This window comes from Lepidothrix coronata, unplaced genomic scaffold (genome assembly GCF_001604755.1).
Source record: "Lepidothrix coronata isolate B3197 unplaced genomic scaffold, Lepidothrix_coronata-1.0 Scaffold176, whole genome shotgun sequence".
NCBI classification, from domain to species: Eukaryota; Metazoa; Chordata; class Aves; order Passeriformes; family Pipridae; genus Lepidothrix; species Lepidothrix coronata.
In genome coordinates this window covers 976,877-998,539 of record NW_016690356.1, presented here as the reverse complement: position 1 = coordinate 998,539, position 21,663 = coordinate 976,877, and the positions used below count along the sequence as shown (strand labels likewise).

General features: G+C 40.8%; 2 protein-coding genes across 5 annotated transcripts; one reads left to right on the top strand and one right to left on the bottom strand.

Annotated features, from left to right (window-relative positions):
• The first annotated feature begins 8 nt into the window (after nucleotides 1-8).
• ZWILCH (zwilch kinetochore protein) lies at nucleotides 9-16,504 on the top strand. Of its 4 annotated transcripts, none has more exons than XM_017830278.1 (19): nucleotides 9-217; nucleotides 663-714; nucleotides 1,374-1,469; nucleotides 1,586-1,704; nucleotides 2,377-2,570; nucleotides 3,038-3,117; nucleotides 3,406-3,561; nucleotides 3,754-3,825; nucleotides 4,148-4,241; nucleotides 4,625-4,680; nucleotides 5,356-5,458; nucleotides 6,057-6,136; nucleotides 6,341-6,497; nucleotides 7,070-7,098; nucleotides 7,523-7,659; nucleotides 7,919-8,014; nucleotides 8,091-8,209; nucleotides 8,806-8,903; nucleotides 16,385-16,504. In XM_017830278.1, exons 1-18 carry the CDS (start codon nucleotides 165-167, stop codon nucleotides 8,895-8,897), a joined length of 1,785 nt encoding a protein of 594 aa, XP_017685767.1. In that variant the 5' UTR covers nucleotides 9-164; the 3' UTR covers nucleotides 8,898-8,903; nucleotides 16,385-16,504. The 4 variants fall into 4 exon arrangements, with proteins under 4 accessions (XP_017685767.1, XP_017685766.1, XP_017685768.1 ...); XM_017830277.1 differs by having other exon boundaries at nucleotides 8,806-8,920; XM_017830279.1 differs by lacking the exon at nucleotides 16,385-16,504 and adding an exon at nucleotides 13,147-13,274.
• LCTL (lactase like) lies at nucleotides 10,282-19,187 on the bottom strand. Its single transcript, XM_017830226.1, has 13 exons — nucleotides 19,070-19,187; nucleotides 17,916-18,076; nucleotides 16,373-16,460; nucleotides 16,020-16,129; nucleotides 15,628-15,756; nucleotides 15,048-15,143; nucleotides 14,283-14,337; nucleotides 14,029-14,190; nucleotides 13,162-13,436; nucleotides 12,760-12,886; nucleotides 12,131-12,330; nucleotides 11,570-11,633; nucleotides 10,282-10,397 (listed from the first exon to the last, which is right to left on the bottom strand). The coding sequence occupies exons 1-13, from the start codon at nucleotides 19,185-19,187 to the stop codon at nucleotides 10,282-10,284; spliced, it is 1,701 nt and encodes a 566-aa protein (XP_017685715.1).
• Nucleotides 19,188-21,663: the final 2,476 nt, after the last annotated feature.

Genomic DNA, 21,663 nt, shown 5'->3' with positions numbered 1-21,663 from the left:
GCGTCTCCTGGTGCCCGCCCGCGCCCTTCGGCCGCCTCTGTCCTTCTCGGTCCCTTCCCAAAGCCGGGGACTCGTTTCCGGCGGAGGGATCCGGGGTGGTGCCTCACCCTCCCCTCACAGCGCTCCCGTAGCTCCGGCGCGCGGGACGTTCGGTTGTGGCGGCGATGGCGGAGCGGCGGCGAAGGGCGGCGAACGTGCTGGGCGAGCTCCTGCGGCGGTGGGCAACGGGCTGTTCCCGGGGCTGTTCCTGCGGCTGTTCCCGGGGCTGGGCGGGCTCCTGCAACGGTGGGGACCGGGGCTCTTCCCGGCGATATTCCCGAGCTGGCCGGGCTCCTGCGACGGTGGGACCTGGGGTCATTCCCGAGGCTGGGCGGGCTTCTCCTCAAGTGGGTACCGGGGCTGTTCCCGGCGATATTCCCGGAGCTATTCCCAGACTGTGCGGGCTCCTGCTCCCGTGGGGACCGGGGCTATTCCAGGGGCTGTTCCCGGGGTTGTGTGGGCTCCTGCGGGAATCGGGGTCATTCCCAGGGGTCTCCGCGCTGAGGGATCTGTGGCCCCGGCGGAGGCGCCGGTTGTGGTGGTGTTTAGTGTGTGTGGGTAACTTGCTGTTTAGTTGGGAATGGTGAGGGGAAAAGGTCACGTGTGTCAATGTTTTCTTTCAGAATATGTGAAGAGGGAAGGGAGAGTGTCCCTGAACGTCCATATCTCTACGAGGTAAAATCATAGAATGGTTGTTTTAGTAGTCGTATTAATTTTAGGATTTTTGTAAGTTTGATAATAGTTCAAAAATAAAATCAGGTGGTTATTTAAATATATAGTAATATAAAAAAACCGGATTAGATATAAAGCAATGTTTCTCTGTATGGGAAAGCTTAAGTAAAAATTGATGTTTCTTTTTTCTTGAGAAAGAATTGATTTTTTTTTTTTAATATCTCCAAACAGTGTTTAGAGCTCTTGTGAGACAGTCAAAGAAGCAACTGATTGATATTTCATGTTACTTTAAAAGAGTATTCTCCATCTCAAGGATATCTGGTGACAGCAGTTGATAATTCAGTGTTCTCTCATAGTTCAGATTCTCTGAAGTTTTGTTCGTAGAACCAAATTTTAGTGTCTCCTAGAATCAGCTGGTTGGAATTTAGATTTTCTATGATTGGCTGAAAGTTGTTGCATTTTCACAGTTGATTTGATTCCACCCATGGCATGCAGTGCCTGTGTTCTCCTCAGGTAAAATAGACTGGGATTCTTGAATGGATGCAATAGGGTTGGAAAACAGGCTGTGGAGTTAGTTCATTTTGCAATTTCTGGTATAAAAAATTACTGGAAGGCAGCATTTCTATGTAGTATATTAAGAAGTTTTAACTATTATTTTCCAGACTGATGTGGAGATCTGTTTGGTTGGTGGCAGTTGCAAAAGTCCTGTCGAAAGATTTTGGAATGGGAGCAGCACAATGTATATTTTGCAGAAGGCAGTAAGTTTGTGTGCCAGTTGTTGATTTTTTTTAAACGTAATCCAGGCTTTTGAATTCCCATCAAATATTTTCACACACTTTGCAGTTTTTGATCTACCTACACTTTTCTCTTAAAGACACACCATGAAGAAGGTGACTCCATGGAAGAATCAAAACCAGAGGAAGCTCTTTTTCCCTCTGAGCTTTTGCCAAAGGAGAGTCCTGGACCAGCAGCTCTTTCTGTGGGAAGAGCAAAGTAAGTCTCAAAGGTTTCCCTGCCCTGTTGGTGTAGTTTTCCTTTGCAGCTTTTGTCCCTCTTCCTAGTATTCAGAACCTCTGTTGTTTTCAATCCCCCAAATAAAATTGCTCACTGGTTTGTGAGGAGATTTTACCCTTTTCCATCCTGAAAAACTGTCTCCCCTGGTTAAAAGTTTTTAACAAAGTAGCTCAAATCAAGTTACTGGAAAAGCATTTGTGAGCTGTGCCATTGGGTTCCTGGGATTCACTGGGTGCAGGACACCAAAAAAAGCTTACTAAGATTTCAGTGCTTGTTTTTTTGCTAAAGCTTCTGTTAAAAAAAAGCTTAAAAATTGGGGTCTTTACTGTTGTGAAAATACCAAGTCATGGTACCAAAATGGGGTTTACCTAACTGATATATTTTAATGACCTCAAGATGTAAAATACAATGTGATTTTAGATTCTTCAGTCAAAATTCATTTGTTGATTATATTTTGAAGTATGATATCCTAGACTTCTTCCTTTGTGACTTTATTGTGCTGCCTCTAAAAAGAGGGTTACAATCCTGCATTCTTCTTGTAAAATGATTTGAGTCTGCTAACAAAGCATGATAGAGAGGAGTCAAGTTTTAATAAGGGACAAATTCAGGATATTTGCTGGCGTCTAATTCTCCTCCTGTTCCCATTTCTAGGCAGTTGGTTTCCTTATATGCAATGGTGCAAAATCCAAATGTGAGCCACCTGGGAATAAGGGACCTGGTGCTTCCTCCCCTCTGGATCAGGTGTGATGGTTCTGATCCTGAACACACCTGTTGGATTGGAGCTGAGCCTCTCAGAGCTGGAAAGAAAATCACAGGGATCACGATTTACATGGTGGCATGTGATGGTAAGGTTTTCTGTTGCACATCAAATTAAATGAGGAAGGCTGAAAAATGTGGCAATTCTGATGTGACAACGCTGTGTTTGCTCTTTCTGTGATGTTGGCTTGGGAATGCTCTACGTTCTTGGCTTTAAAAAACAAAAGGAGGTTAAAAAAAAGAGAAAAGAGATGTTTTTAACCAGTGCTGTGTGGGGAAAATAGCTTTTTAATAGAATTAATGCAGCTGTATCTGTGCAATAACAGCACATTTAAACTGTTGCTGTTCAGCTTCTTACACAACCACTGACTCACACTAAACACGTCTGTGTTCACACCAGTTCTTACCAACAGGACAAATGCAAGGAGAATCCCTGTTTTCTGAAGGATATCAGGAGTCATTCTTGACCAAATGGAGCATTTGAGAATGAATTTTAAGTGTCACATTGAGTTGTGTCAAATGGGGTTTTTGGATTCTCACGTTTTTCCTTTCCTAGGTCCTACAGCTGATAAAACCTGTTTTGCAAACCTGGAAGAGCTCAAAATGGAACATAAAAGAAGGCATCATTCATCTGTGGTAGGTTTTTACACTCTGTCATGGCTTCAGTTTCAGTTTAAAAGCTCTTATTTTGGGATTTGTGATGCTGGTTTGGAGAAACTTTATAGATTCTATATAGAAAACTCACCTTAGTATGATTCTGTAGTACAGCAGTCTGTCCTGAGGTACCATTTGTGATGCATTTGTCTGATATTAACCCTTTTTTGTGTTTTTGTGAAATGCTTTTGCAATTATTTTGCCTGCACACAAACCCATCAATGCTGTGGCAGTTTTGATGTTTTTATTTTTAAATCTGTTCATTCTCAGGTGACAACAAAAGGATTTGCTCAGTATGAACTGATCCAAGTTGCTGCAATGGAGGACACCACTGTAGAATCTGGAGGCAATATCTATGTTGATATTACATGGAATATTGTTGATAAGATTCTGGAGACTCCCCCACTGATTTCAGCTGCCACTCTGGTAAGTCCAGCTGGGAAAAGCAAACAAACCCGAGCTCTTTGCACATCATGAGCAGTGTAAAGGACAGAAAATAAAACAACAAAACCTGTTCACAATGTAGATTGTGAGTTATGCTGACGTGCCTTTTGCTAAGGACAGTTTTAGGATTGATTTCTGAAGTTTGGAACTGACTTAAACTTGTGGAACTTGCAGAACATTGCCCTGGAGTCAGGGGATCCCAGGAGTCCTGTGTACCAGGTGTATCGGGAGCTGCAGCTTCTCCTGGTAAGTACAAAGAAGAAATTCCAGTTTCAGATTCACATGGACTGATGATTTTATGTGTTAATAACTTACTTTATTTAAAACTTCCTCACCTGTTTTGAAGATAACTCTTAAGCTTTTATTTTAAAGATTAAACTCCGAGTTCAGTTTTAGTTTTGGAATACAAAGAGGACAACTCATCCAGAAATTCTGGAAGTTTCTAAATTCCTGGTTATCTGTGCAGAGATTTATGATTCTTACAAAGTTTCCTGCATTTTGAAGTGTGCCTCGTGCAGAGCCTCCAGCAAGACCTGATTTGTTGTGTTGGTTCTCACGCTGCCTTTAGGCTTTGGCTGAAGGTTTGAAGACGGGTGTGACTGAGTGGCCTGAGCCTCTGGAGTCTGAATCAGCTGTTGAACTGGTCCAGGAATTCCTGACTGGTAATGGCTGCTTTTTCCATGGGGAGAGGGATTTCACATGGCACAGAAATAAAAGGAAATGCCACATACAATTTCTAAAGCATTAGTGCTAGAGTTGTTAATTTTTGGGCTATAACCTCCTGCACAGAGTAGTTAAATAGCTTAGTAAAGATCTGTAATTTTACTTTGTCCTAATATCATGTGTAAAAGTAATTATAATAAAAACATATTTTAAAAAAATATATCTTTTCAGGCTACATCCTTACCCAGTAAAACCATTTTTAAAATGAACACTTTTTTGTCTGTTAGTTGTGTGTTTTTATGATGTGCCTGGGGATTAATGAGAGTGGTTTGATGATATTTCTTTTTCATGGTGGTAAAATTTGTTTCTTTTCCTCTACCAGATTTAAAGAAGAAGCTGGATGGAGACTGTGGGTCTGGGAGCAAGGATGAAACAGAGGTTTATACAACTTCCTAACTACGTAAAAATAATGGGAGAAGGTCTAACAGGCAATTCTATCATTAATTTGCTTTTCTTGCCTAATTTAAGGATTTCGGGTCAATATAATGGTATCAGCTGGATATCTGTCCTATTTATTAGAAGTTTATGTTATTTTAAAGCAATGGACAATTTAACACATAACAATGTGTTTGGTTATATTAAGATATTTTACCTTTCAATCTACAAGGAAAGATTTAGGTCTATTTTCTTTCAAGAGAGAAGTAGCATTTTGTTGATAAGCTAAAAATATTTTGTTTTCTGTGTCAACTAAACCAGTAATATTTCTTATCAGGCAAACAGGCAGTTAGTTCTGTGTTCTGAGATTTTGGATGGATTTTGACCTCTCAGGGCACTTCTGGGTGTACAGACAACACTTGGCTGGGATCTAAAGTCTCTCTGACAGGAGGCTTTGCTTCCTGATCCAAGGCCAGCAGTTGTCCAGTGTGATAATTCTGGAAAGAATCACTCACTTTTACCTAAAAATAAGCTTCCAAATTACTAGGCAGTGATAGTTTCCCTGGAAAAGGGGGAAAGGTAGTGATGCACCCAGTTTTGATCCCTGGAGAAATTAAGATATGGAAGGTTTTTGAATCTCAATCCCCTTTTTTATTGAAGACCAACAAACTCTTTCAGAAAATCAAATGTGACACGGCTGCAGTGGACAGTTACATCAAATCCATCTTCAGTGAGAGAGGAGACCTGGATTTTGCTGAACAATTATGGTGCAAAATGAGAAGTGAGTGTATTGTGAGGTTTCCCTTTCATTCCCCCGTTCTCTGTGTCTGCTGGACCACGTTGCTCTGTCAGGGAGGAGGATGGACATTTCTGAGTTTCAAGGACTGATCAGCTCTTCAGAGAATTGGTGTGAACAGTCTCCAAAACAGCTCATTTTGGGGGTGTGAGGTGATGTGCTTTCTTACAACATCCAAAGGCAGACCAACATCCAGCAGCAGATCCTGGATTTTATTTTGTTTGACTGTAAACAATTGGTGGTGCCCATCTGCTCTGAAACAGAAAAATAATTTCTGTAGTTTTCATTTTGGATCAGAAGGACAATTTTCAATGTAAATCGAGAGAATGATGCCAAAACCCGTGTATGACAATCTGCTGCTGCCATGCTCTAAATCATACACAGTTCAGTGCTGTCTGATCATTTTTAATTTGTAGTAACCTTTTTTAAAACCATCATGTGACAAAGTTACCAAAAAGCAGTGCAGTCTGCCATTTCAGCTCTCATTCTTTAACTAAAGGATTTTATTCTTGTGTGTTGGGTTATTGTTACTGACTTAACAGTCCTGGACTGATAATTAGATGATTGTGTCTTTTTTTTCCAGGTGTCAGTTCCTACCAGGAGCTGATAGACTGTTTCACACGGGTCATAAAATCCCTGGAACGTGGTGAGATCCAGCCCTGGGTATGTATTTGTGTTTCACAATAAATCTTGACATTTTGAGGAGCGTCAAGTAACACATATTTCCTGTCACTTCACTGCCCTCAGTTGTGTTAGATTGTTTTTAAATTACTTCCCTGTGTCACAGTTGGTTTCTGTTTCTATTGTTGTACTTCTCAACAATGTTTCTGATGTTTCACCTCACGAGGAAACTTTTTCCACGTCCAGATTCATCAGGGGAGCAGCAGCTTCCTACGGAAGTTAATCCAGCAGTCCTACCATGGGAAGATGGAGGTGGTTTCCCTCAGTGGCATCACTCCCATCCAGATGCTCTTTGAGATTGGCTTGGATAAGATGAAGAAGGATTATGTCAGTTTTTTCATAGGTGAGCCTGAGACCTGTTACCTGATCAGGAATTCAAGAGAAAAGCTGTTCCATGCAGGAATAATGAACTTTTTGGTAACCTCCATCTCTCTTCTCTTCCCATCTGCTGAAGTGCAGTTTCCAGCCTCCTTAATAATTGAACTTTTCAGTTGTACAGGGTTTCAAAATTTAAAAAACTGGAGCTTTGTATTTCACCATTGGTGTTACCCCCTTCATTTTTTCATTCCTGCTTTGCTCTGTCATCCTGTTTGCATTCTTTGTTTAACTTGCTTTTCTGTTTTCACTGCTTGTAAACCTGTATGTCCCAAGGAGGGTGGTTGTGTGAAAGTGTGGGGTGGCTTTCTTCACTGTGCAGCCTTTTTGGTAAATAAAATCGTTCCTCTTGGCCACCTGGCAGGTTTTTTTTTCTTGTTTTGGAGAGCAATCCTGTCCATAAATAACATTCCATTCCTGGTGACTTTGCACTTTTCTCCGGTAGAGTTCCCTGTCTGATTACCTGAATCTTGCTTACATTTCATCTGATTCTATGTGTTAAATTTTAATTATTTTTAATTTCTCCTGTTCATTTTACAGGTCAGGAACTTGCAACATTAACCTACTTGGTGAGATGCTTTATTTTTATTTTGAAACTCTGAAAACAGTTTAAAGTAAAACAAGCTCAGCTGATGGGGGGGTGAAAGTCATGTCGTATTTATCAGCTGAGAAACTGAATTACAGATCATGAGGCTGGAACAACAAACTGCAGGAATGTCATTGTTTTGTTTAATATAATACATAATATATGTTATATTATCTCTCTGTATGATAAATTATATATAATTGGTTTGGTATCTGAGAGAAGTCGCTGTCAGGGCAGTGAACCTTCATTCACACTTTGATGGAACTTTGTTCTGAGTCTGCTGGGCCTCTCTTAAAATTTTGGCTTTTCAAAAGAAGCAGGAGGATTATTTTAGTTTACTGAGGATGTGCTGTTTGTCTGTAGAAATTCAGTGCTCAGGTAAGAGCAGAAGCTCTTTGCTGTTCCAGGATTACTTCACTTCCACATCAGTGGATCTACAGGAACAAGTTCATCGTGTTCAGAAGCTCCACCATATGCTGGAAATAATGGTCAACTGCAGAGTCTTACTCCAGTTCAGACATGAGAACCTCTTCCCTTTGACACAGTAACTCTTGCATTTTTACTTCTTGCTCTTTAAATGACAATAAAATAGGATTTCTTTGACAGTTGTAAAGAAACACTTAAAAAAACCAGCTCTCCTTAATGGTAGTTGTGAGACTGCAGGAGGAGCAGCTGGATCTTGCTGCTAAATGTTGCTTTGGGACTAAAATTGAAAACTAAAGGATATAATGAAATGTTGGGAGTATAGCTAATTTTGCACAAGCATTTCTCCAAAGAAATTAACTGGTTGATATATACTGTAGGATTTGCATGAAGTATTACAAGGAAAACCCTCTCAACGAGAAACACGTGTTTCAGCTGCCCATCAGACCAGCTCTTGTGAAGAAATTCTACCAAAAGTAAGAGAAACCTCAGTGTTTGCAGCATTCAAATTCAGATGGGACTGAATTTTGATGGCTTTTTTTATTCTCTCAGTGAACACCCTGAGCTATGGAAGGTGGAGATAAGCAGTGGGCACGGAGCAAAGGAGGTGAAAACAATGTGGCAAGTCAGTACTAAGCCTCCTGTGGAACATGTGGCATCAAACAATTCAGGTGAGGAATGGTTGGGATGGAACAAAATAATGAAGGGACACCCTTCAAACAAATTCAGTTTTTATACTGAGCTCAGTGGGTCTGAAGTTTTTTGTACTTACATTTAGTTTTCATCAAAACAAAATGATATTCTGCCTTTTAATAAAAGAGCGAGGTGGTATTTACAGAATTGAATGTTTTTAGAAAGCAGTGACTTTCTGAGTTATGTTTTTAGAGTTGAAATGACAACACAGTTCCAAATATGATTAAGTGTTATCCAGAAAATCTTGCAACTTATTTCTGAAATCTTTGCCAATGTATCAGAATGGTTTTGAAGAGAAATTTTCCTGTTAGGAATGGTCTGGAGTCAGGGAGGAGAGCAGGTGCTAAGGGGAGAAGCCATTCCTTGCTGCAATCAAATGTAGAACAAGTGAGAAGACATAATTTGCTTTTTTGGGGTGAGGTTTGACAGAATGTGCTGATTTGGTAAAACTCTCCTGTCGTTGCTGATTTTTGGCACGAAGTCCTTCGGTGAGACTGAAGTTTGGGAAACATGAACTGATCCTGCCATTTCCAAGAACTGTGACTAACCCCAACCTTCCCCTTTGTCCCCCCAGGTCTCTTCTCTGACTCCACAGTAAATGGGAGCCCTGAGGAAAGGCTGTATTTTATCACAGTGACCAAGTGCAGTCAGGTGCATTTCACATAAATCCAGGTTAGTCTGCAGGAAAGGTACAGTAAAGGCAAAGTTCAGTGTCTTCTGTGTCCCAACAGATTATTTAGGAACACTGATTTAAAGAACAGCTCCTCTCACTGAGTGTTTGGCTTTAATGTGCTTAAGTGGGACCTACACAGCCACAATTCATCTGTAGGCACTTATTTTGTTTGTAAATATTGTGCATTTCAGCCTGTACAGTATAAATATTTTGAAAATATAGGTTTTTTTTTTGTTGTTCTTATATTTACAAGCATTCAATAAAGTTTTGCACTTTGGGGTTTCATCTTTTATTTCTGTTCATTAAAAGTGCAGTCAGACACTGTACAAAGGGTCCATTATCTTAACCAACAAACCAAGCAATAATGTCATGTTTTCCTCACATCAAGTGATGCTTCATCATCCTTACAGGTTTGGAAAGCTGTTCATCCAGGGGCCTGGGATCTTCTGACAATGTGGTTTTCTTTGTCCCTGTGTTTATATTTTGGAGTGTTTATATTTGGGGGTATTCTTGGATATGCTTCTCTCTCCTCTTCAAATGATTTTTTCTTTCCTTCAATGTGAAGTGAGTTATTTTAGCAGTGTTGTCTTGTATGTTTTGCATAATTTTTGAGAAGAAAATCAGTATGATTGGCTGGGCTTAATCATTTAAATCTGTTGGGTTGGCAGTTGCAGGTGTTAGGTTGGTTAGATTATGTATAGTCTGATTTTAAAAATTCCACAGTTTATGCTGACTAAATAATTTGAAACAGAAACATTCTGCAGAAAGAAACTTAACTATGGATAAGTAAGAATAAGCAAAACCCCAGTATTCATGCCTTTAAAAACTAAATTTCAATCATTTCTGGTTTCCCCTCAGTAAATCTTATTTCTTACCCCTTTCCTAATATTACATCTTAATAAATATCAGTTTAATAATTTGAAGAAAAGCTTTAATTTTGTATTTGAAAATTAGATGCCTGTCTCTCTTCCAGTGGCAATTACATGGTAATTAAAAGCCTAGTGATGAACAGACTGAAATCAGAATTTGCAAGCGGCTTTTAATCCCTTGAAATTTGTACTGTCAAGGTTGGAATCACTTTAATCTGAACTGTATTTCTGGTGAACAAATCTGTGATAGTTTCCCAAGTAATACCAAATGTAAAATCTCCTACATCAAATCAGTAGAAGTTGATGTAGAAAGAGAAAGTACTTTGGGTTTTGATTTAAAAAAAAAGTGATATTTTGGGAATTGAGCAGAAAAAGCTCTAAAAGCTTAGGTGGATAAGTAAAGTTTCTTTACAGGGGTTTAAAAAGAGGCATCTGTGGTGAACTTTAACCACTCAAAACAGCTGCATCTTATTCCTTTTGCCCAGTGAAAGTGTGTGAATGTGGAATTTTAGGTGTGATTTCGAAGGTAGAATATGAGTAGGACAATACAGATGAGGATGCAGAGTGTGAAAACTGTAGGAAGAACAATCTCTGTCACCATTTCCATGTGAGTAATCAGGGAATCTAAAATTTGAGAAATGAGGAATATGTAAGAAATTTATTCCTTTGGAGTGCACTAAAAGAGAGTTTGCATAAATTAAGGATTTTTTTGAGCATAAAATTGTTGACATTGGCATAAACAGCAAAGAAAACAAACAAAATTTCAGCAGTCTGCAAAAGCTGGAGCAAATCCGTGACAGTTTTCCCCCTTTTTTTCTTTCTGAGGTAATTTTTGGAAGACATTCAGGGCTCAAAGGGCTGTAAAAATGGTGTTTGCTAGGAATTAGTTTCAGTGTATTAACAGTATTTTATCGTGCCTTTGATTTTTATTCCCTCCACCTGAAGGAGAAAGGGTAGAGAATTGTCCAAGAGAAATCCTTGGGAGGCACTTGGGCCCTTTTTGTGATTGTCCTGTAGCTGTTTGAAAAATCAAAAGGGTTTTATTAAAAGGGTAGAATTTTATCCCCCAGGAAAGCCTGGAAGAGCTCAGGAAACCCAGTTAATTCCCACAGAACATGGAACTTGGGAGCTGAGGCTGAGCAGGATAAATTTGGGATGACTGACCTTTCCTACCATGTGGAATTTAGCTCATCCTCCTTGTAAGACTCCATAATACTCATTTATCTTTCTTAAAAGCTGCAGAAACCCACTGGAGTTGATTGTTCTAACTCAGGAATTGTGGGGGGGCCTGGATTACACCAGGAATGCTGGATGAGCCTGGCACTGGAAGCTGCAGAGCCTCCTGGGTTCCTGTTCTTGAGCAGCTGCTCTGAGCTGCTGTTGGCTTTGTTACCAGAGTAAAACTTGGCTTAACCTTAGGCCAGTCCTGGGACTTTTCTTTTATAGTTCCACTTTGTGTAGAAATCAAACACTTAGAGATTTTCTCTCTGGGTTGGTTCGTGTTTGCAAAAGCATTTAGCACTTTTATTTTCAGGAGAACACTGTCATCCCTAACCTCGGTTTTAAGCAGAATCTCTTCCAGTTCGTGTGTTCCACCAAGATCCCAAGTTAATCCATTCCCCTACAGTGCTTTTAGTTGGAGAGAGTAAATAAACATATTTTTCTTTAGAGGCTTTTTGTGCTTTCAGGGAGAAAATCCCTTTTAGGACCTTGTTAGTAGGACTGTTCACAGAGGAATTTAAAATCTGGAAGTTCCATAAAGTGCTTTTATAAAACAAAACCAGACCCACCCTTACCTGCAGCGAGGAGGTGGTGTGTGGAAGAGCAGGAGTCCATGGCCTTCCTATACCAGTTTTCCACCTGGGAAGGTCGACAGCAGTTCTGTTACAGTGCAAGATTCTGCCCCTTCTCTGTCCCTCAGCACTTGTCCACTATAATAGACTCGAAACTACTTTATTCTCTCAAAATTTCAATGATTTTCTCCAAGTTCCTTCATATCTGTGTGGGTTTTGTTGCAATATATTTCTCCAAGTTAATTGTTCAATAAGATTTTTAAAATCACATCATGATATGTACTACCTTGCTGCAAAATGACATGGAATATATGTAATTTTCTACCTAGAAATCTGACAGGGCACTGCTAACTTCTGATTCAGTAATTCCAATTAGAGTTTTTGGAATGCTTTGGAAACAGTAATTGAGGCTGTTCCCACTTTCAATGTCTGTGAAACGCATCCCTAATTTACACAACCAAAGTATCACTTCATGTGCCATATTCAGACAAGTTTCCTGAAATCCTATGAGATATTTGCCCGTGTATTGAAGAAAAAAAGAATAAACCCAGCAGTTCACATCACCTCTCTTGGATTTGGGAATCCATTGGCACTGATAATCTTTTTATAATAGTCAGCAGATGCCTTTGGGTACCGTGGTTTGTTCTTGTTTTTGAAGTCAATGTGGTAAAGCCCAAATTTTTCAGAGAATCCTTTGTTCCATTCGAATTTATCCAGCAGGGACCAGGCAGTGTAACCTTTGACATTGACTCCATCATTGAGAGCTGCAAACACAAACCAAAAGATTCTGGGAAATGTGTTTGTGGCACTTCAGATACTCTGTATTTAAGTCTGCAGGTGTTTGGGTTTATACCAGGAAGAGGTGGGGAGGAGGACAGGAAAAAAGCAAAGTAGGAAGTCATTTGGAGTCTTTAAAAATGCTGTCTTTAGCTTAGAGGTCCCAGAGCTTTGTGAACGTGGTAATTAAGTGCAATTTCTCCTTTTTGAACATGGAAAAACTGCTGATCTGTTGCAATATTAAATATCCTGCATGTTATTATGTTTATTAGCATCAGTAGATTTGCTTTGATTGTTCCTTTTGCTGACAATTTGACCTGTCAATAGTATTTCTTTATGATGTAAAAGACAAGTAGAGATAACCAGAAGGTGAAAACACTCCAAAAGTCCAACACCTAAAAGCTGTTTTAAGTTACCTTTGAGTATCTCATTGATGTATCCCTTCAGGTACTGGATCCTGCCCTCATCACACAGCTCAGTGCACTGGGCTGCCTCAGACACCCCGTTCTCTGTCACATAAATGAGGGGGTTCCCATACTGGGTCTGCAAACAAGGGTGTTTACATAAAATAACTTTATTTTGACAACACAAAGCTAGAAAAAAAATGCCCTAAAAGCAATTTTCTAGGTTTACTTAGTAAGAAAAAGGTAACTAGGAATTTAATTTAACTACGGGTTTTATTTGAAAAGGAAACCTCCCAGTGTGACAAGGTAAATATATAGGGGGGAACTGTTGAAAATCTAAGAGTGTAAATGCAGCTCCTGTGTGTAACCAGGCATTTTGTTGGCTCTTTTTAATTAAAGATCTCCTCTACTCACCTTGATGAAGTTGAGCAATCTTCTGAACCCCCAGGGCACAGAATAAAGCCACTTAGGACCCGGAGCTGGCCAGTTGGGGTCCACCAGTTCAGCCAAGTCCCTGTCAGTGTGGTAACCAGACACTTGGAGAAAGGGAAAGTTCTTCTGCAGGACATAACGAGTGGTGAAATGACCTATTCCCAGGAAATCTGAGGTGCCTTTAATGTAGGTTTTCTCTTGCACTGAGAAGGTTGGTAATCTGGATGTCCCCAGGCCCTGCTGGGCGCTCTTCCTGCCTATCAGAATAATGACAGGAAACACTTGTGAGGAGCAGGGAATTTGTTTGCTTTACCTCACCAGCAGTAAATGAGAGAACTGTGAAATCCTGGAATGGTTTGGGTTGGAAGGGACCTGAAAGATAATCCCATTCCACCCCCTGCCATGGGCAGGGACACCTTCCACTAGCCCAGGTTGCTCCAAGCCCTGTCCAGCCTGGCCTTGGACACTCCCAGGGATGGGGCAGCCACAGCTTCTCTGGGCAACCTGTGCCAGGGCCTCCCCACCCTCCCAGGGAAGGAATTCTTATGGTTTTCCTGAGCTTGATGTAAGTGTAGAGGCCACTTGGGTTTGATTGCTTCTTTAAGATGAAAGAATCTTTCATCCTTTTAGTTTGGAGAAGTGAGTTTGGTGCAAAACATGGAAAACCAGTGATTTAAAGTGTTCTGGTGTGTCCCCAAACTGCTCAGGAGCCGTGTCCACCCTGGGGGCCATCGATGTCTCACCTGTGCCCTCATCCCTGACTAAAGTACATGCTGGCCAGGAGGTATTCCCTTGTAATGTGCTCAAAGAGTGGGATTTATTCACCTTTAGTTGGTTACTGGGACTTACCCACATAATTCTTCATGACCTCTGGGTAGTCCCCTCTGTAAATGGGGTTTGCAAACCACCCCAGGTGGAACTGGATGTACCTCTCAGCGGCGTCCCTGTCTGTCTGGCTGTGGGGGTCAACAGGCTCCCCCCAGCCACTGGTCAGGGAGATTCCCACCATCCCTTAAAACACAGAGGGACAATTCTGCAGTTTGTGCATCATCTCTAAGCCCTTCACATAAATCAAGGACAGTCCCAGGATGATTCCTGCTTACCTTGCTGCTCCCTGCGCCACGTGTTGTTGTAGGAGTGCCAAACCTTGGCGTGAGTCTGGAAATTAAAACACAATCAGTCACCTGCACGTTTGAACCTGTTAAGCCATGGGCAGTATTGCAAAGCTGGTGAAGAGCAGTTTTTGCACTAAGATCTGTCTGAAAATATCACAGAATTTCTTTTAGGTGTGTCACAGAAGCTTTCATTTTGTGTAAGAGGTCAAAAAGCATTTATGCAAGATTCCTTCCTGAACTGCAGGAGATCCCCAGGGAGGTAACACACATTACTATACATCCATAGTAACTATATATATACTATATAGATACAGTCACTGGACTGTTCTGTCCATGTCTCCAGTCTTTGGATGTCTTTGCCTAATTTATTCAGGCAGATGAACACTAATTTTAACAAGCAGTAGCCTTCCTTCCCTTCCTGAAGTCACTTTGCAAAATTCCAGTTCATTTCAACAGGTCAGGATATTATTGCTTGTTTGTGGAGTAACCTGGATATTTGCTTTTCAACCAGATTGAAACTTACTATGAGGCACTTAAATTATAAGGAAAATTGAAGTTGATGCAACAGTGTCACATCAAGAACCTACAATTCTGGGCTACACTGGAATATTCACTGGTGGTTTAAAGGCAGGTGATAATTTCCATGTCCTACTTGGAAATTCCATCGTTATGAAACTATATTTCTTTTTAAAGAGTAAAATTTGCTTTAAATTCTTAACTAACATATAATTTAAAGCATGATTTCAGTGTTACTTTGATGATGTGGTGAGCAGCCTTGTATGCTCCACACCCCCCGAGCTTCAGTCCTGGGGCATGTTCTCCTGTCTCATAACCATTCTCAGCAACTGCCTGCAAAGACACAGAGTTAGTTCTTCTCCAAGGAATGTGCTGCCATCCTATGGATTGGGATTCTGTGCTCCCCTGCATGGGCTGTCCCTCTCCAATCCCATTTTTCCTCCCCTTGGCTCCCATCTGCTCCCACCCTGCCTGGTTGATAACGTGCTGTGGCTTGTTGGGAGCAAGGTGTTGGTGACTGGTGTTCATGGAGTGACCTGATGAAATTCAGGAAGGGCCTCTCTGATTCCTGGCCCTCTCTGATTCCTGTCCCTCTTTGCTCTCCAGCTGATGATTTTTTAAAACTTCACTGGAATTTTATCTTAAAACTCTACCTTTGTGCAAGCTCTGCCCACCGAGATTTTTGGCCACGAAGATTAATGGTCTAAGTCTCTCCCTTTCCTTCTCCCCCTCCAGTTTCTAACCTACTTTCCTCTAGTGTCACTTCCATGGATTTCTGGGAACAGAAGGGTTTGGAAGGACAGCACTGATAACTTACCCAAGGGTTGCTGAAAGTAATCCAGTGTTTCACACGATCACCAAACTTCTCAAAACACAGATTGGCATAATCATTAAAGTAATTTATCATGCTTATATTCTGCCAGCCTCCATATTTTTCTTGGAGAACCTTTGGGAATATGAATTTCAAGAATTAATAATTGTACTTAAAGTTCAGCTGCTTGTTAACAAAGACTTTATGTCAGTAGCTCAGAAGGAGATTTTTCAAAACTTCAATGCATATAAAATAGAAATGAATAGGAAATAGTTGAAAGTACTTAAAGTCATGCAGATATCATTAATTTTCTAAAGTAATTTTAGTCCTTAAACTTAGAAATACTTTATATTTGATACTTTATCTTTGATGTTTCACTAATGTAAATATTGTCTTACCTGTGGAAGATCCCAGTGGTAGAGGCTCACAATAGGGGTAATATTGTTTTCCAGGAGGCTGTTAATTGTGTCATTGTAGAACTGGATTCCCTTCTCATTCAGCTGCTCAGCTGATGGAAAGCACAGACAAGGAATTCCCTGGGTTGGTTCTCAAAGAACTGAAGGGATAGAAATCTAAAAATTTTGACTAAGGAATTGTCCATTTCAGCAATGGGAACACTGTCATGGGTAAACTCTGTTCTGCAAAGAAACTGAAACCTGTTTAACAGTAATTTTAAACAACTGTGGGTTATTCAGGAGGGAAATTCCTGATAAAAATACTGGTGAGAATGTAGGGAGATTGTTGTGCTTACCTTTGATTCCAGTGGGCATAATCCGAGGCCACGAGATGGACAAGAGGTAGTGATTCACTTTGAGCTCCTTCAGTAACTGGATGTCATCCTGGGAAAAGAAAATCCCACACATCCCAGGGCTGAGCAGAACAACTTCAGGTACTCATCTGTCCTAACTGATCCTGAATGCAGAAAATCTACAGAGGAGTTCCACAAAAGGGGATTCCATCTGTTATTTTTGATTTTGAGATGGTTGGTTCTACTGGTATCCTTTCTTTTTTTTTTTTTTTTGGACACTCCAAAGAAGTTCTTAATGTTTTGTGTAACTGTGGAAACAGAAGGTTTTGACCCTCAGGACTGAAATGTAAGTTGAGGTATTTTGCACCACAATTATATTTATGTCAGAATTTGTCAGAAAATAATAGAAGCCTGTAAATCTTAACCTCAGACATTTCAGCTTAGGCTGAAAACATGGTTGCACAGGCTTTCATTTATTGCCCTACACTGGAGTTAGGAAAAAACCTAAATTCCATATGAATACATGTTCTTATTGTAAGAAATCATCCATCTTCAATATTAAAAGAAATTAGCAATTGATAGTGTTTGAGCCAATGCAAATTCTGATGATTAAAGCAAATAATGCTTTGATATAAAGAAGACCCTGTAACTGGGCACATATGAGAAAGTTTTAGAAAGTGTCTCAAAATCCCAGCCCAGAGAGGTGAGTAAATGTTGAAATGACTTTGTTTCTGCTCAAATCCTCTCTGAAAAATGTCCTGTGCTCATCACATCCATCTTTTCAGATGCCACAGCCCATTGAGGCTCAGCCCCAGCCTCTGTGAGGATTTTTATTAATCTGTTCTTTCAAACTGCTGCTGGTTTGAGAGACCGAATGAAACCTCTTCTGCATTTCCCCATTTTAGCAGAGTAAAGCACAAAAAGTTTCTTTTCTCTTAGTTCTTGCTGAAACCTCTGATACTCCCATGGGGAGAAACCTCAGTGGAATAGAACTTAAAATTAGTTGGAATCCCAATTATGTGATACTGGCTTATCCCAGGCATTTGAATTCCTCTTGCTGTGGATGTGTCTTTCCTCCAGGACAGTCACTGGAAAATTGTTTTTGATAGTTTTGAGCTTGGAAACATATTGTGAATAGAACTGCACTGATTATTTATTTGTTACCCATTCAAAAAAGGGGAAACATTCAGAGTGAGTTCTAAAGCCTCTTAAAAACACATAGAAAACCTCAAGCACACAGAAAAAAGTGTCAGTTTTATTCAAAGCTCAAATGTGTTCATTGTTCTAACTAAGGATCTGGAAGTTCTACACAATTTAGAATGACCCCAAAGTCCTGCCAAATGGAGACATATTTGGGAAGTGCAGTGGTGTGATTGATTCAGTGAGATTGCTGGGAAAGAAGAAGTGATTAAGAAGTAATTAAGAATATCATCCCTGGGATTCTCAGGTTTAAGGAGCCTATAGAGCAACTAAAGCTGTTGTTTCCAAGTGGGAAATGAGGAGCATGGAATGGCTGCAGTGTTTGCAGAGGTGAAGGGAATGGTACCTTGACTCTGTAGTATCCATCACAGGCTGAATCTCCCGTTTCATTCCTGAACACTTTCCCTTTCCTGTGGGTAAAAGCATCCCAGATACTTGGGCCTTTCCCATCCTTGTCCCAGGCCCCCTCAGTCTGGTAGGCAGAGCTTCCCACACCCCAGAGGAAACCTGGAGGGAAAACAAGGGAGTTACTCCAACATTTTCCTCCTAAACTGGTCTTGGTACTCAATTTTAACAGGAGAAAGGAACTGAATGTGAAAGTCCTGACAAAAGGCCAGTGTTTTCCATGTGAAAATGTATCAGTGCCTAAAAAGGGACTCTCTGAATGTGGAGTGTAAACTGGAGGTGTTCTAAGGCACTGGAAAGGAATCTCATTCTTAAGTGTATTAAATATATAAAATCTATTTTATAGTGATGAGGTAGTGCTTTGATACAATGGCAGAAAGGTCTTACTGTGAAAAAAAAATAGAGGTTTTCACATCATTTCTCCTTGCTGGTTTTTGTGGTGGTTTTAGCAACCACAAGTCTAGCTGTTATGTAAAATAAATAGAAATATTCTGGATTACTTTCCTATTATTACACAAAATACCATGAGGAATCCATTTCATAAACCACTTAAAAACTTGAGCATGAAAAGCAGTCAGATGTCCTTCTAGTTCTGATTTTGCCTGAGTGAAATGTATATATAAATATATGTTGAAGAAAAGATAAAGTTCATAAATCAGTACTGAAGAGTGGATTGAATAATATAAACAGCTTGAAACAAGCCCAGCACAGTTATTTCACCTATTTCTTATGTTAGCTGCACAGCAAAGGGTATTTTTAGCTAAAATATTCCATTAATTGTAGATTATTTATGAGAAAGGAGGGGAGTTCTCAGGTGTACTTTGTTGTACTGTGCATCTTAGTCAGAAAAAGGGAAATATAAGTAAAGGAATATGAAATTATAATCTGTTAGCATGTAGTATGTATTTACTGTTTGAAGTGACTGTGCAGTGCAGGGTTCTGTGGATCCTGGTATTCCCAAGGATGTTACTGCCCTGTGGTTTTGTCTCTGCCCTTTCCCTGGAAGCACAAGGAAAACCTTTCTGGTCACTTGTGCAAACCCCCGGGTCGATGTGGAGCGTTGGAACCCCCAAGGCAAGGGTGGATCCCAAGTACCAGCTGGGAAAGTGCCGTAGTAGAAGGAGCCGGGATTGTTCTTTGTCCACTGGAATTCCTCGGCCGTGCCCAGCCCGAGGAGCGGCAGCAGCACAGCCCAGCCCCTCAGCGTGTCCATCCTCAGCAGCCAGGGCTCCTCTGCAGGGTCCCACCTGGCGAGGGAAGAGCACTGTCAGGAGCTGCTGCTCCACGGCTGAGGGGATCCGAGGGAAAAGCTGGGGTTTAATGCTCGGTAGGTTCCATGTCAGCAAAGGCCAAAAGCAGCACTTGGGTGAAGTGGAAGATGCAGCTTCTGGCAGGGTGAGGAAAACCAGGGAAGAATGATAGACCTGGTTATAACCACTAAGACCTGCCTATTTTCCATGATTACTTTATTCTGAAAGTCTCTGGGCTGTTCTGAGTTTCAAACTCTCCCACTGGGGTCAGTAACTAAACCCCTGCAAACTGCCAGGAGAGAAGTGGTTGTGCTGCAGCCTCTCACCCCTGAATGTGATGGCAGCAAACCCTGGGCAAGTTGTAAAGGAAAATTAACACTTGCAATTATTGCAGCTTTAATTAATTGCAGCTTTTATCTTAGTGATGTCCCTTTTATCCAGTCCCAGCCTCAATTTTCAGTTTTAACTGTGACATCAAATTAAGCTCTTGGTGGAGCAATAGTTTAACTATTTTAACTGTGTTAAAGTTTCAGAAGGGCTTTGTAGAGCAGCAGTTTTCCCCCCCCCAATTGATACAGTTCTCATGTGTTTCTCTGAGAAAAAGTACAAATATCTTATAAAAAGTCATGTTTTGCATTGGAGTGCCTGTGCTGCTTGCAGGTTGGTTCCTGACCAAAATGAAACCCCAAGTTTGGCAAAACCCAAAAGGCAAAGGAGCCCTTTTGCAGAACACGGAGTAAATGTACAACCTCAGAGGCCTCTGGTTCCTCTGTGTTTATTAATGATCATTCCACGTCTCCTGGTTGACACAGGAACTGCACAGCTGGCTTGGGAAAATGGAACTACTTCAGCACCAAAGGCTTTAGTCTCGGATTAAAAATATCTCCACCTCTGCATTTTGAACGGGAACATTTAGATTGCAGCGGGGAAAAAAAAAAAGAGCAGACTGCAAACATTTAAAACATCAGCTCTAAATACTCTTAGAAGTATTTTTATTTAGAATAAAAGGGCTGCAAATGTGATTTTAATTTAGATGTTGACAGTCCAGTGCAGCTCTTCAGCCTAGTCAGTACATTTAAATTTAGTGTTACCCTTGGTGTTTTGTCAGCAATGACCAGCAGTCACATGGAAAGAAGGCAGGAGAAAACAAATTGTGTTCTGGGGGGTCTGTCAGTGGTTTCTGTAGCTGAGGCTTTACCCCGGGGCAGAAGGACTGGGTGGTTTTACAGGGGTGCTGATAATTCTCTTCCAAAGTCAGAGTGGGGCTTTAATAACATTTTAGGGGGTTTATTCTGGTTTTAGGCAGTTGTGGTGACCTAATTCGTCATTTGGGTAACTCACAGAAGTTCACAGAATCTGTGATCGACACCCTAATGATTCTGTGAATATTTTAGGGGTTTATTATGGGTTTAGACCTTTGTAACTCTCTGATTCGTATTTGGGGAGCTGGGAGCTCAATTGGAGCTCAGGGTAATGAATCAAAATCAGGATATTTTTTCACTCTTTGGCCTGATTATTATTATTCTTGTTAGTAGCAGTATCAGAAATCATTTCAGTACCCCATGAACTGCTCAAGCACGAGAATCACATTATGATTTTACAACCCCCTGCACTGAAAAAAAAGAGTCTTATGCACAGTCCCTTGTGGAATATTCAATCCATTACTTTTCAAATCAATACACCCATTTTGGAACTATTCATTGCTCTGTTTTTCTGGCAGGTACCTTTACAAATCAGTAGAATAAACAGCTATTCAAATACTGCAAAAAGGTTCAATAAGTTCAGACTGTAAAGCTGGCCCTGGAAAAACCCTTTTGACCCTCATGTTCTCTGGCAGCTCCAGAACCTCCTGCCCTGATTATAAATGGAGTTATTTTCATTTCCCCCCATTCCTGCCTTACCTGGTGTTCTTCACAACAGATGTGTCCTAACTGGGAGATTCCTCTGGACTGCCACAAACCTGCCAGGGCATTCAGAATAAACTGACTTTCCCACAGGAATGGCATGGAATGGATCCAGCTGCCACAAAAACTCGGGAGAAACATCTAGTTGAAAACAGCATTTTGTTCACTTGGAGGCAAAACAAAAAAGAACAATCCTTTTGTATCCACGGTCAAATGTGCAGGACAAGCTTTAGCTTAACCATAGGAATCTGTTAGCAGGGAGGGATTTTCCTGTGTGAGCAAAATCAGCTTTGCAGGGATCTATACATTCCCACCCAACTGCACTGGCTCCTGAACAGGGTTGGTAGACATTTCCATCTCCAAACATCCACGGTGTTGGGAGACATTTGCCATCAGGAATTGTAGTGATGGGACAAGGAGTGAAGGGTTCAAACTGATAGAGGGGAAATTTAGGTGAGATATTGGGAAGGAATTCCTGGCTGTGAGGTTGGAGAGGCCCTGGCACAGGTTGCCCAGAGAAGCTGTGGCTGCCCCT

Excerpts from the sequence above, each read along its gene's own strand:
- ZWILCH (XM_017830278.1), top strand. The coding sequence starts at position 165 with ATGGCGGAGCGGCGGCGAAGGGCGGCGAACGTGCTGGGCGAGCTCCTG. Across the intron at positions 3,118-3,405 it reads GAAGGCATCATTCATCTGTG|GTGACAACAAAAGGATTTGC; the intron begins GTAGGTTTTTAC and ends GTTCATTCTCAG. Across the intron at positions 6,137-6,340 it reads GTGGTGAGATCCAGCCCTGG|ATTCATCAGGGGAGCAGCAG; the intron begins GTATGTATTTGT and ends TTCCACGTCCAG.
- LCTL (XM_017830226.1), bottom strand. The coding sequence starts at position 19,187 with ATGGACACGCTGAGGGGCTGGGCTGTGCTGCTGCCGCTCCTCGGGCTG. Across the intron at positions 14,338-15,047 it reads CTGCTCACCACATCATCAAA|ACTCACGCCAAGGTTTGGCA; the intron begins GTAACACTGAAA and ends TTTAATTTCCAG. Across the intron at positions 12,331-12,759 it reads CATCAATGAGATACTCAAAG|CTCTCAATGATGGAGTCAAT; the intron begins GTAACTTAAAAC and ends TTGTGTTTGCAG.